Here is a 14229-nt window from a genome sequence, read left to right as displayed (position 1 = left end):
TGTCATACATTCTGGATTTATTACAAATCAACTGAAATATTGCAAGCCTTTTATTAGGATAAGATAGGATAGAATATTTGAGTTTTCTTAAACTGTAAGCTATAATCAGCAATATTAAAATAATAAAAGGCTTGCAATATTTCAGTTGATTTGTAATGAATCCAGAATGTATGACATTTTTGTTTTTGTAATTGCATTACAGAAAATCACAATATTCAAATTTTCTGAGACAGTCCTGTATGTAAGACGTCACAAAATTCAATGTACCATGTCAAAGCAAAGGTGAAGTACAAAAATAATGAAATTAGGAACATATAAGCGCATTTTCTAAGCACATAGTGACGCGAGGCCGCTTGCTGAACTATACAGGGCAAGCAGCTTTGTATTTTCCTTTTTTGCAGGTACGATGCCGGTTCTGTGCAGGTGGCATCGCTGCACACAAGCTCTACGTATCTAAAGCAGCACTGATTTTCATAGAGGCAAACTACAGGACTTTCACATTCAAATGCAGAATTCAAGTAGTGTCATGAACACCCAGTTAAAAAGATTCAGAGCGAATGCGAACGGCTCTCCGTCAGCCGAACACATCGGGCCACATCTGGCTCTCTTAATGCATTACTGATCACTTCACCCAGCGCTGAGGGGGGCAGGGCGTTTGAAGAAAAAAATGTTGCAAAATGAAAACAAAATGAATATAAATGCCTCAGAATATTAATTATGACAATATGATTGATCACATTCATTGCACCACTTCTTAGAGGGGACAGAAAACATGGGAGCGATAGCAAATCTGTGCTCCGACCTTCACGTTGCACTGACCGAATAAATAAATACATCTAAATAAAAAAGAAAGAAAGCTCACTAAATTACTTCAGATTCAGTTGAGAAGGTGTCACATCTCACGAGGGATGGCTTAGTGACACGATATATTCTGAATTGCAGATACAACTGTACGGGTATTACTTTGCAGTTGAAACATGGCACTGAACCTCCTGAAAAGTTTCAAAAGTACCACAAAGTTGTTGTTTTTTGGGCATTTTTGAAAATCAAAGAGTTGTTGAATACTAAAAACAAAAAGAAGATTCTGGAGAAATGATGGAGAAACTGACAGTTTCCATCAACACCGACCTAAAAGACGTTTAAACCACGGGCTGCGACTCATCTGTACACCCAAACCTGGACTTCAGTTACTCGGTTGTTCCCCCGCATGTCGGAGTGGGGTACAACAACGGTGCAACGGTACAACAATCCCGTCACTTCAGCCTCTGGGTCACGTTGGCCAAGGCCACAGCGAACGCCTGCACTGCCGAGAAAGGATACTGGAAATCCAAGATGTAGGCGTTTCCATCGATCCGCCCAAACTGCATCACCTGGAGGAGCAAAGAAGAGGAAGAGGGAGACTAAGGGCCGATCCCAATACACCCCCTACTTTCTACCACTAGCCCTAAGAAAGAAGGGACATATTTTAGGGCACTTGTAATCTTCCCAGGGGCCTGTCCCAATTCTCCCACTACTCCTACTTTTCAGCACCACCTTAAATTTTGCTTGCTACGTCACTGCGTGGTTTACGTTCGGGTATGTAAGTGACTGCGTAGTTACGTTTGCACACGTCACTCGTCACTCCATATCAGGAAGCCCAGAGCTAAAAGAGTTTTAATTTCCGCTGTAGCGCTGTTAATATGCCACTTTATTAAGTTTAAATATTTTTTCAGGCGTAAAAGTAACCGTTAAGATCCCCAACGTGGGCTCAGTTTATCCAAATAACGCCTGTTAAGAAATTTGATCCAAAAATTTCAGAATGAGAACTGCCTGCCGGCTCGGGAGCTGAGTTATGGTTCCGCGTTAAATCGGACGCAGAGCCTACGGCGTAGGGTACGGCGTGCGTCGCCGCGTAACCTACGCCGTAGGCTCTGCGTTGGTGGAACCATAAATCAGCCTTTATTCTGGCGAGGTTTGAAAAAGACTTTGCAACAACAACCAAGCGAGTGATTATGTACATTCACTGAGTGAATATTATGAAAGTAAAATATATATTTCTAGAAATGTAATCAAAACGCATTTTTATGCAGAAACTAACTCAAAATATTGATTTTATTCACTAAAGAATAAGAAATGTCTGCCATGTTTTTTTTTTTATTCAGTCCGCAAATGACGACGAAAAGCATTCTGGGAAATTTTTCCCGCCCTAGGTCAGCTAGTGAGCATCTGAAATCCTTCGCTCTGAAGGGCTAGATTGATGCCCCCTAACCCTCATTTAAGCCACTACCACTAGGTGAAAAGAGGAATTGGGACACCATTACCCTCACGGGAACGCGCAAAATTTAGGGGTAGGGCTGAAAAGTAGGGGTAGTGGGAGTATTGGGACCGGGCCTCTGTTCATCGAAATGGGAGACATTAGAGAATGTCATGGAGAACGATTTCATGAAATCATCATATTTATAAAGCTGAAAATAGTGGTCAGACTACTACAGAAGTTTGCCACGGTACCTGTCTACCGTCCAGCTCTATTTGAAAATTCTTGGCCGACTCCTGAGTGACTCGGCCGCCGAAATCCAGCTGGTACACCTGCGTGGCTTCGTTCCACAGCGGCTGCTTATTGGCCATGACGTAGACGAACCCCTGGCTGCCGAGGCTGCGGTCCTCCCTCTCGTTGGCCTTGCGGCACTTGATCTCCTCCAGCTCGCTGGCCATGCGCAGGCTGCGCTTGTTCTTCCAGCTCTTCTTGCTGCTCTGGTTCTGGTTCATGAGCTCGTCGCCGCTGATGAACAGCTCCGGCTCGCTCTCCGAGCTGTCCTGGAACTCGTTGGCCGTCCGGCTCATCTTCTTCGTCTTGTTGGGCTGCTCCCTCTGCCCCTTGGGCTTCTTCTTCTCCCGGCTCCCGAGCCGAGGGCTGGAGATGAGGCTGTTGAAGTCGGGGAGCCCGCCGCGCCCGTCCTTCCTGGACCGGCCCTCGGAGACGGTGGGCACGTTGGCCTCGTCCGGCCGGCTGTCCAGCCGCTTGCGGCTCTTCTTGTTGAAGCGCTCGCTCTCCTGCGGGACGGGGCTCTCGTTCAGGGACGACGGCTCCGGGAAGCCGTTGGAAGACTCTGCTAGATCTTCCGCGGCACTTTTGGACGGCAGCAACTCGGTGGGCGGAGGAGGCGGCGGCAAGGGAGGCGGTGGCGGCGGAGCGGTGGGCGGAGGTGGGGACAGGATCGGCTTCTCTAAAACCTGATGGTTTTTGGTCGGCAGGGGGGGCGCCGGGGGGTCCTGCAGGGGCGGCGGGCAGGGATAAGGGTTCCAGGGGTGGAGGCTGACGGGGTGCAGCTGGAGGCCGGCGCATGAGCTGGCTCCGGGGTACAGGGGCGGCAGGGGGCAGCAGGCCAGGTTGGCCAGGTTAGGGGGGTAGCCTGGCGGCAAAACTAAACCGGGGTCCTGCTGAGCAAAAGAGACCGGGGTGACCACTTCGTTGGGAGGACACTGAGGCGGGGGATTCTGTAAGGTCTGCAGCGGGGGGCCGCCGTGGCCCACGCTCGGGGGGAACGGCGAGAGGGCGATCTGGTACCCCGACGGGAAGGCCAGAGTGCCGGTGCCAGGACTGGCGGGAGGTTTGGTCGTGAGGACGAAGGGAAGGCGAGACATGTCCAGGTGCTGACCCTGGCCGATGATGAGCGGAGGCGGTTTATGGGGCCCCGGCGGCGCGGCTAGCATGGTCTGGTCCGCACTCAGCCAGAAGTCGTCCGCGGCGGAGGCGTCCCACTGGTAAGGCGGAGGGCGTTTGACTGTCAAGCTGACGTCGGCCAGAGTCAGCTGACGCACCGATTTCTCCAGGTGACACTGCTGATTCAGAGTCTCGTCTTCCGTGAAGGCAGAGTTGACGTACACGGTTCTGTCCCGGCTGTTGTCCATGGTGCCAAGCAGGCTGTAGGACGACTGGGACGCCAGCGGCGAGGCACTTTTGGAGTGCACGATGATGGTGCTGTGGTGGGCTCCTTTCCCCGGCGGGAAGTCCTGCCTCACCACCGTGCCACCGGCGATCCCGCTGCTGGTGGGTCCACCGCCGCTCACGCTCACGCTGGTGCTGCTGCTGTTGCTGCTGCACTGCGTGCACGTGTACAATGCGGTGGGCGCCCTCTGCTGGTAGGAGAGCGATAATGCACTGTTCATTTTGGCCTTGGTGGGGAGTGTCCGGGAGCTCTCCATCATCTGGGGCACTTTGAGCCCCGTGTCTCTGCGGTCACGACGTAGGGTGGCGTGAATCAGGTTGCTGTTGATCCTCTGAGGCGCAGGGAGCGTGGCGGTCACTTGATTGGCAGGATCGGGATAAGGAGGGGGGTCTCCACTGGGTATGGAGTATCGAGGGACGGACAGACGACTAAGAGTTGCCGAGCTGTACGGGAGCTGAATTTTTTTGCTGTCTGAGGAAGTGACTTTGAGTGTGGCCGACCCCCCGATGCTGTGGACGGTGTACGTGTTCTGGTTGCGAATGAGGCGCCTGCGCGGCCGACAGACCTCCTCCACGTTGCCGCTGCTGTCGAAGGTTGTGATCCTCTCGTACCCCAGAGGTGTTGGGTATTGCAGAGTGATGGGGTGAAGCAAAAACTCGTCCTTCTTCAGGCAGGGATCAGGCGCCAGGACACTCGGGCTGTCACAGTTGGTGACGAGCGTTTGAGGGGTAGCAGCTGCTGTAGCTGCAGCAGCAGACACTACAGTTCCCGGGTAGGGTGGGGGAGGGTTTACCTTCCTCATCTGGATCTCCAAAGACCCGTCTGCGTCGGCGAAGGAGGGAGGTAGAGTCCGCGGGAGGCTGGGCTTCAGCGTGTGCGCATGCTCCAATCTGTCGAGTCTCGGGTCGGTCGAAGGGGGCGGCATCTGAGGAAGGATATGGACCTGTTGCAGGGAAATGGTCGGATAGCCGGATGGAGGAGGAGGCAGCGACATCTGCATCTTCAGCTGCTGCTGCATTTGTTGGTGCTGCCTCTGCATCTGCTGATGCTGCTGCTGGATCTGCTGATGCTGCTGCTGCAGCTGCTGCTGCTGCTGCCTCATCTCCTGGATCTGCTGCCTGATCTGCTGCTGCTGCTGCTGCATCTGCTGCTGCTGCTGCTGCATCTGCTCGTGCTGCATCTGCATCTGCTGCTGCTGCTGCTGGATCTGATGCTGATGCTGATGCTGCAGCTGGTGGCCGCTGCTCACCTGCTGTTGGCCCTGTTGCATCTGCTGTTGGTGCTGCTGCTGCACCTGGTCTTGTTGGTGCTGTTGCTGCTGGAGGTGCAGCTGTTGATGCTGGTGCTGCTGCAGCTGTTGTTGGTGCTGCTGCTGCAGCTGTTGGTGCTGCTGCTGCAACTGTTGGTGCTGCTGCTGCAGCTGTTGTTGGTGGTGCACCTGCTGCTGCAGCTGTTGGTGCTGCTGCTGCTGCAGCTGTTGCTGCTGCAGCTGCAGCTGTTGCTGCGACTGGGACTGATGGTGGTGCTGTTGCTGCTGCTGTTGATGGTGATGAGTTTTCTGCTGCTGCTGCAGCTGCGACTGTTTAGGCGGCGGCTGGCGAAGCGTCTGCGAATGAGAGCGCTGCGAGTGCGGCTGCGGCGGCAGGTGGTGAGGAGGCGGTGGAGGAGGTAGAGTACCAGGGAGAAGGGGACCCATCTCCATCCCACTGAAGATGCCCTGGCCAGGGTTTGAGTATCTACTCGGCACGGGGTAAGGTGTGGCGACGGCATCCTGGCTGTGATCGGTGGCAGGGGCGGAGGCTGCCGCCGCCGCAGCTGCTACTGCAGCTGTGGCCGTCGGATTGGTCAAGACATCGAGTTGGATGTTCTGATTAGCAAGAAGAGACTGAACCAGGCCGATACTCTGAGTTGGAGACATGGCTTGAGCCGGGCTGTGGATGGGAGCGATGGGAATGTTGACGGTGCAGGGAGGGTTATCTCCAGACACCCCGGACGGCCCCATCACTTGAAAAGAGCACAATGTAGTTGTCAGTCAGACGGAAAGACAGTCAGAAGTCAATATTTTTGTGGTTTTGCTATATAAAATGTACAGGACTGTCTCAGAAAATTTAAATATCGTGGTAAAGTGGTAAAAATATTGTGGTAGCACTTACTTTTCCAGCCTTTTATTGCCCAGTCCTGTCTTTTTTTGAAGACTATTACTACCACCGAATTCAAAATGAGCTAGTAAATGAGCTAATAAAATGGGTTCATGAGATTTACAAGTCATTTAATTGTCTTTATTCTGCGGAGGGCCGGCCCCCGTCTACTGGATGGCCGGTGGGGGAACGTGGGCGTCTTTCCAGGGCCGGCTCTGCTGGTCCTGCTTCCTGGCTTCGGCCTCTGCTCCCCCTCCTTCCCCCCCTACACGATTCATACGCACATAGGCGAAGGGGAGGGGGGTCCGGGTCGTGGGGGGCATTGTCCCGCGTGGCCCGGCACTCCCCGCCTTACGGTTTTAACAGCACTGTAGACACTGCACATTCAACACTTAATAAATACATTTGACAAGGACACTTAGTTCGGTTGGGGGGGGTCGGTGTCAAGTTGATAAGATTTTAAGATTAAGATTCCCAGAATATTCTAATTTTTTGAGATAAGATATTTGAGTTTTCTTAAGCTGTAAGCCATGATCAGCAATATTAAAATAATAAAAGGCTTGCAATATTTCAGTTGATTTGTAATGAGTCCAGAATGTATGACATTTTTGTTTTTGTAATTGCATTACAGAAAATCACAATATTCTAATTTTCTGAGACAGTCCTGTATATAAAATGTAAATAAAGACAATTAAATGACTTGTAAATCTCATGAACCCATTTTATTAGCTCATTTATTAGCTCATTTCGAATTCGGTGGTAGTAATAGTCTCCAAAAAAAGACAGGACTCGGCAATAAAAGGCTGGAAAAGTAAGTGGTACTAAAAAGAAACACCTGGAGGAGCAGAATGCAACTAATTAGGGGACATGATCGAGTGCACCAAAACCAAAACCGGATACATGAACTCTCCCGGCTCTCAGGTGGCATTAAAAATATTTGTGAATCTTTAATGAAAATCATTGCATGGGCTCAGGAGCACTTCTGGAAATTACTTTCTAAAAGCCCAGTTGGTTTTTGGAGGAGAACAGGCAGCATGCACATCGGGAGAGGAAACATCAGCGCTTGATAAAGGTTTTAGAGCAACATGTGCTCCTGTCCATTTCATTTCATTTCATTTTATTCTTTATTTCATTCAAAAAAATAAAACAAACAATTCAATACAAATACAAATGTTCATAAATTGTGAATGAAAAGGGAGCAGAAAGAAGAAGAATCTTATCTAATCTGCCCCTTTTTCCAAGAAATAAATTCACAAATAACATTAAAAAAATTTCAAAACAACAACTAAGTAAATAAAAAACTAAAATAAAATAAAATTACCGCCGTCTATGGGTATGTCAATTAAACTTAACTAACATATTTCATTATATTTACTTAATATACAGGCTTTAATTGTCCTTTTGAATGTAATGTTTGATTTGGATTCTTTGTTTTCTTTATTCAGATTGTTCCATAAACTGATTCCTTTCACAGAAACACAACGTTCCATCAATTTAGTCCTGAATCTTGTTTTTTTTTTAAAATCTCTGTTCCTTTTAAGTTATACTTGCTTTCTCTTTTTTCAAATCTTTTCTGAATGTTGATTGGTAACGTTTTTTTATGAGCTTTAAACATAATTTGCAGAATACTATAATCTACTAATTAATGAAATTTCAACAATTTTAACTGAAGGAATAATGGATTTGTTGGATCTCTATATAGTTTTCTACTGATTATTCTTATGACTCTTTTTTGCAAAATGAAAATTGACTGAATATAAATGTTTTACAGGCATTTCCCCAAACTTCAACACAGTAGGTCAGATATGGAACAATCAGAGTGTTACAGTATATAAAATGTACAATGCTTTGTTATCCAATGAATCCTTTACTTTGTGTAACAGAGCAATTGTTTTTGATATTTTTATCTTTGTATAATGTATATGTGATTTCCAATTCAAATTCTCATCCAGCATGACACCCAAAAACTTTCCATTACTCTATTAATTTAAATACCATCTATATTAATTGAAGTGTCTGTGTCTCTCCTTCTGTTACTAAATATCATGAAGTTTGTTTTTTCCAGACAATCTCTAGTATCTTCCTGCTAAACGACATACTGGATCCCCTACAAAAGCGTGGATTTGTAAAAATCCAGGTGTTGAACTGGCCTGCTTCCAGTCCAAAGTAGGGAAATTAGTTGATGCTTTACTTTCCTTCATACCTGGTAAGTCGTCCTCGTCCTCACTGAAGACATTGGGGTTGAACACCGGCAGGCTCATGAAGTCATGAGAGATCTTCCTCACTTCTGGAAGGTAGATCGTCATCTGTCTCGGCTGCAAATGTAGCAAGCTGGTCTTGTAGATGACTGCAGCAGAAAACCAGGCAAAAGAAAAGCATCAAGGACCCGTTTGGTCTGGCAAAGCGATGTAAGCTCAAGTTGTAAAAAAAAATCAGGGGGGATGGTGGATTTGATCATATGGGGACAGATAATTTGTGCTGATTACAAATAATATAATATATTACAAATAATAGCAGTGACCAAAACAGCTGCAGAAATACTGCAGGAATGACATAGCAGCAGTTAAATGCAGCCTTCTGTAAGCTTTAAATATCCACTGGGCTTACATCAAATACATCAAAACACAAAAAAACACTTTTCTGAACTTATCAATATGATTCTGTCCTTCACAGGATAAGTAACATGGATCACTGCAAAAACTCACAATCTTAACAAGAATATTTGTCCTATTTCTAGTTAAAATGTCTCATTTTAGTAAAAAAATCTCATTACACTTAAAACAAGACTCATCACTGGAAAAAACAACAATTTTCACCTGTTTCAAGTAGATTTTCACTTGAAATAAGTAGAAAAATCTGCATGTGGAACAAGATTTTTTTGCTTTTAATGAGTGAGACAAATCTTTTTTCTACTTGTAGGAGCTATTTGTCACTTTTGTATTATTTAATCATTTATTATTTAGTTAGTTTTTGTGGTTTAGTTTTGGGAATACACTTTTAATTTGTTTATGATATTTAGTATTGATTAAGTTTATTTTGTTACTTAACCATGTTTTATTTTGAAAGTACTGGGTAGCTGGAGCGCACCAGGTGAGATTACTTATATGGGTTGGCAGACACAGGTGAGCCAGGCACCTGGGAGGGCAGATGGTTTTTTACCAGGGCAAGAGAGGCGTCAAAGATCTTTGCTCGTTTGTTTGCCAGGAAAATAAACCATTGGAAACTATATTTTTTGCCTGGACAATGGACTTTCTGTATCCTGCGTAAATCCACTCCCTAGGTGTCTCAGTGGCCGTTTGATTATTATAGTTTGATACTTTGAGTTGAATATTTTGATTTATTTATTTACTTTGTTATAATTCACCTGGAGGACAAATAGCCACTACACTACTTATTTCAAGAGAAAATGTATTTGAAACAGGTGAAAATTGTCAAATAAGTTATTTTTCTGGTGTTATTTTTCTGGTGATGACTCTAAATGTTGAAATAGCAGTAAAACCACATTCATTGATGAAATGACATAAGGGATGGAAAGGGGGGATGACAGTTTTACAGGGGGGATGATTTGGACCGTTTTTATTTCAGGGGGGGATGATTTGGACCGTTTTTATTTCAGGGGGGGATGCCATCCCCTCTCATCCCCCCTCAACTCCAGTACTAAATGCGTGTCTGACGTGTCCGGGAGACGTACCTGCACCGAGGTTGGCTGGTAAGAACGAGGCAAGTCCGACTATTTTGAACTTTGTTCCCCAGATGTTAGACGTGACTTGTGCCAGGTAATTGTGCTGCGAAACAGAGACGACAGAAAGCTGGCGTACAGATGCAGAAACCCTCCTCCAGATGTGATAAACACACTCAATAACAGAAACATGGTGAAATACACAGTTTGCTCGGTTGTTTTAAATAATATTTTAGGCTAAACAATTGCATAGTTGTCATTTTGTTCAGGAAAATGTATTTATTTGATAAATAAAACAAAGAAACTAGTTCAAAAGTGTTGAGTAGTTTTTTCTGAGCGAACGTCGTCACCTCTGTGATCCCGTCCATGGTGAACTCTCGCCGCGTCAGACTGGGGGACCGGACCGGGGGCTTCTTCGTCGGTAGCCGTGGCGACCGCTGGCCTTCCTGGTTGGCACGTGACAGTTTGGGAGATTTTCTTGAGTCCATGTTCAACCTTTTATGTTTTTTACAAAAAAATAAAATATTTAAATGGGGGCGTATGTTGTGAAAAAAAACATGAAATGCTGTTTAACACATTCTTTTCAACTAGATGAATAACTGGACTGAAAACTGAGTGTCTAAGTTAAGAATAAGACTTCAGATTTCAGTAGATTTAATTAACCCTTGTGCTGTCTTTGGGTCAAGGGAGGGTGAAGGGAGAAAAGAAGGAATGAAGGAAGGGAGAAAAGATGGAAGGAAGGAAAGAAGGAAGTAAGGAAGGAAGTAGGAAAGGGAGTAAGGAAGGGAGAAAAGATGTAAGGAAGGGAGAAAAGAAGGAAAGAAAGGAGAGAGGGAAGAAGGAAGGAATGGAGAAAAGAAGGAAAAGCAAAGAAGGTAATAAAGGAACGAATGACAAAAGGGAGGTAGGAAGAAAAAGGAGTAAAGAAGGGTAAAAAAGGAGGAAAAGAGGAAAGGAAGAAGGAAGGAGAGAGCAGGAGGAAAGAAGGATAGAAGAATTGGGTCATTTTGACCCGAAGACAGTACAAGGGTTAAGAATAAGACTTCAGATTTCAGTAGATTTAATTAAACAATTGCATGCAAAAGGGTCCGAACATACGCGATGCAGAATGACGATGAAACAGAGAAAGCATACTGATTTTAAGGCTTAAATGATGATTCATTCTTACGATTCGAGTAGACAGAAACTTCTTTAAGGTCAGTGTTAATGTTTTTGGGGGGACAGTACCAGTCTGCACAGTCCGGCCAAGGCTAAATTCTGCTGCTCTCAGCAGTTTTGGTTTAATCAGGTGGCCAAGGCTGAATTTTCCATCACAGCATACAGTATATCACAAAGATATATCATTGTTCCCCTCTTTGCTTGAGAGTTTATATATATATATATATATATATATATATATATATATATATATATATATATATATATATATATATATATAGGTTGTTTTTTTAAGTGACTGCCAGAACAAAACCTTGTTGTGGAGCTACGATGATTATCTGGCTTCCACGTCTTTTATTTTATGCATTTCTTGTATTTTAAAATAAGGGGTGGAGTGAACTGTCTGACCCCACCTCCTAAAACCAGCTGCTATTAACCGAGCTGTAAAGACATGACTGAACAAGATGCTTTTGTACTGTATCTCTGTGGGATTTTGATCAAAATATTCCACAAACACATAATCGAGGCATTAGCAAATAGTTTCAGTAGTTTGTTGTGTTGATATAATATGTCTCCTTTAAGGAGACCGCTGCATATAAGCCTTAAAGAGTATGTAAAATAAATACAATTTTAGGAGTTTGTTAAAAATAAAAAGACTAATAACAGGGAATAATTCCAGCTTTAGACCCTTTAGTCTAGCACCTGCTATGAACACATCTGTAAAGACACGACTGATAAGGAAAGTATAGAACTATATCTGATGTATTTTCATCAAAATGTGTTACAGATATTTCAATAAGACCTTTAGAATTGTGTCAGCTTTTGAAAAAAGGGAATAATGTGCTTCTTTTAACGATCTTTCATGTTGCAGTTGACTTATTACTATGAAAGATATGTGATCAAAGCTCAGTTTAGGCCTTTATGATGCTTAAAAGAAAAGAAAGAAGGAGATCTAGTTGATTTATATTGTTTCTGACGGGTGGTGTTTGGGTAACCTGTTTCCCCGGGATAACTTGGGCGACTTCTTCCCGACCCATTCATCGCTCAAGTCAATGTCGCTGGAGTCGGAGCAGTTACAGCTGTCGGCGTACGAGATCATGGGATTCACGCACACCTCCTCTGAAAAACCAAGACCACGAAACACAGAGATGAAGGGGAGCTGAATTTAAACGGCACAAACACTGAATCTGGTGTTAAATCAGCAGAACATTGTTCAAAATGCAAGATGCGACCCCTGCTGCGGCCGGGTCACGGCACAGGATATTCCTGTACTGGAGTTGAGGGGGGATGAGGGAGGATGAGGGAGGATGAGGGAGGATGAGGGAGGATGGCATCCCCCCCTGAAATAAAAACGGTCAAAATCATCCCCCCTGTAAAACTGCCATCCCCCCTTTCCATCCCTTATGTCATTTCATCAATGAATGTGGTTTTACTGCTATTTCAACATTTAGAGTCATCACCAGAAAAATAACACCAGAAAAATAACTTATTTGACCATTTTCACCTGTTTCAAGTAAATTTTCACTTGAAATAAGTAGAAAAATCTGCCAGTGGGACAAGATTTATCTTCTTATTACAAGAAAAAAAATCTTGTTCCACTGACAGATTTTTCTACTTATTTCAAGTGAAAATCTACTTGAAACAGGTGAAAATTGTTGTTTTTTCCAGTGATGAGTCTTGTTTTAAGTGTAATGACATTTTTTTACTAAAATGAGACATTTTAACTAGAAATAAGACAAATATTCTTGTTAAGATTGTGAGTTTTTGCAGTGATCCATGTTACTTATCCTGTGAAGGACAGAGTCATATTGATAAGTTCAGAAAAGTGTTTTTTATTGTTGTGTTTTGATGTATTTGATGTAAGCCCAGTGGATATTTAAAGCTTACAGAAGGCTGCATTTAACTGCTGCTATGTCATTCCTGCAGTATTTCTGCAGGTGTTTTGGTCACTGCTATTATTTGTAATATATTATATTATTTGTAATCAGCACAAATTATCTGTCCCCATATGATCAAATCCACCATCCCCCGATTTCTTTTTTTACAACTCGAGTACTGGTTATTCCTGTATCAGGCCTCGGTCCATGTTACATCACCCATGACTAGAGCCGGCGTTTGCTCTTCCTACAGTTGAACGATGGGAAATATTCACAGAGGACAAAGCATCCTCTTCAGCTAATGTGGGTTTTATAACCTCCTGATCGTCTCTCATAGTTACTTTGAAAGGTTTATGGGGGAAGCGAGTCTTGGTGACGTAAACCCACCTGCCTTGCCATCAGTTTTAGGATCCATGATGACGAACTCCGGCCTGAGTTTGCTGATGCGCCGTCCTTTGAGAATGGGCACCAGGCCCCCCAGATACTCCAGGTACAGGGTGTAGCAGGGCCCGCCCGCCTCGGGACTGTCCTCGGCTCGCTTCATGGTGCAGTGGAGCCGCTCGTTCCCGGCCGTGGGGTAGCTGACGAAGTCCCGTATGTTGTTGGGGTCGGGAATCGGAGGCTGGGACAAAGAGAGGCAGAGGTGTCTTCAGTATTCACATTCATTACTCAGGTAGAAGTATAGATACTAGAGTTTAAAAATACTCCTGTAGAAGTTGAAGTATCAACTCAAGTTTTTTACTCAAGTAAAAGTATAAAAGTACTGGTTTCAAAACTACTTAAAGTATAAAAGTAAAAGTAATGTAAGGGGGAAAAAAGCCATTAAGGACAAAAGCCACTGAAAATTAATGTATCTTAGTATAATGCAAATATATTAAAGAACCATATATGTGTACTATTGAGCATTAACATGTGTTTCAGAGAGCAGCAGATATGATGACTAGTTGTCTATAAGTATTGTAATGGTGCAAAAAGTCAAACTTCATGTTCATGTTATCATTTATTCTAACCTTTATTGGAATGTACATCCAAGTTTAGTTGCAGGAATCTGAGGGAACGGATGTAAGAACAAAACTGGACAAGAACATCTGAAACAACCACAACCAAATTCACTCTATCCGGATGGAGCAATTTAACTGGATAGTTTTTATTAAAGGCTGAAATGAAATAGAGTAACGAGGCTGTTTTTAAAATGTAAGGAGTAAAAAGTACAGATAATTGTGTGAAAATGTAAGGAGTAAAAGTAAAAAGTCGTCTGAAAAATAATTACTCCAGTGAAGTATAGATAACCAAAATATCTACTTAAGTAAGGTAACGAAGTATTTGTACTTTGTTACTTGACACCTCTGAAGAGAGGAAGGAGATGGGGCACTGACAGATCCTAAAATGAAAACACTGTACTGAATTCCAAGGCCTTGCATTTGGTCTACCACTCATTGATTGTTCCCTAT

The 14229-nt window shown here is 44.3% G+C and overlaps 1 protein-coding gene across 3 annotated transcripts in view; it reads right to left on the bottom strand.

Moving 5' to 3' along the window:
- Window positions 1–221: 221 nt before the first annotated feature.
- The window catches only part of LOC133462638 (tubby-related protein 4-like), a 36348-nt gene continuing 22340 nt past the window's right edge, over window positions 222–14229 (bottom strand). For 2 of the 3 annotated variants that reach the window (XM_061743976.1, XM_061743973.1), the window contains 7 exons: window positions 13166–13400; window positions 11897–12020; window positions 10094–10238; window positions 9756–9849; window positions 8268–8411; window positions 2488–5930; window positions 223–1370 (listed from right to left, as the gene is read on the bottom strand). In XM_061743976.1, coding sequence (XP_061599960.1) covers window positions 1254–1370; window positions 2488–5930; window positions 8268–8411; window positions 9756–9849; window positions 10094–10238; window positions 11897–12020; window positions 13166–13400 — 4302 coding nt within the window. In that variant the 3' untranslated portion in view covers window positions 223–1253. Of the gene's footprint in view, window positions 1371–2487; window positions 5931–8267; window positions 8412–9755; window positions 9850–10093; window positions 10239–11896; window positions 12021–13165; window positions 13401–14229 lie in introns of all 3 variants that reach the window. The other variant, XM_061743975.1, reaches the window with a different exon arrangement.

This window comes from Cololabis saira, chromosome 16 (assembly GCF_033807715.1).
Source record: "Cololabis saira isolate AMF1-May2022 chromosome 16, fColSai1.1, whole genome shotgun sequence".
Lineage (NCBI taxonomy): Eukaryota > Metazoa > Chordata > Actinopteri > Beloniformes > Belonidae > Cololabis > Cololabis saira.
Note: the sequence above shows the minus strand (reverse complement) of the source record. Positions and strands in the feature narration are given on the sequence as shown.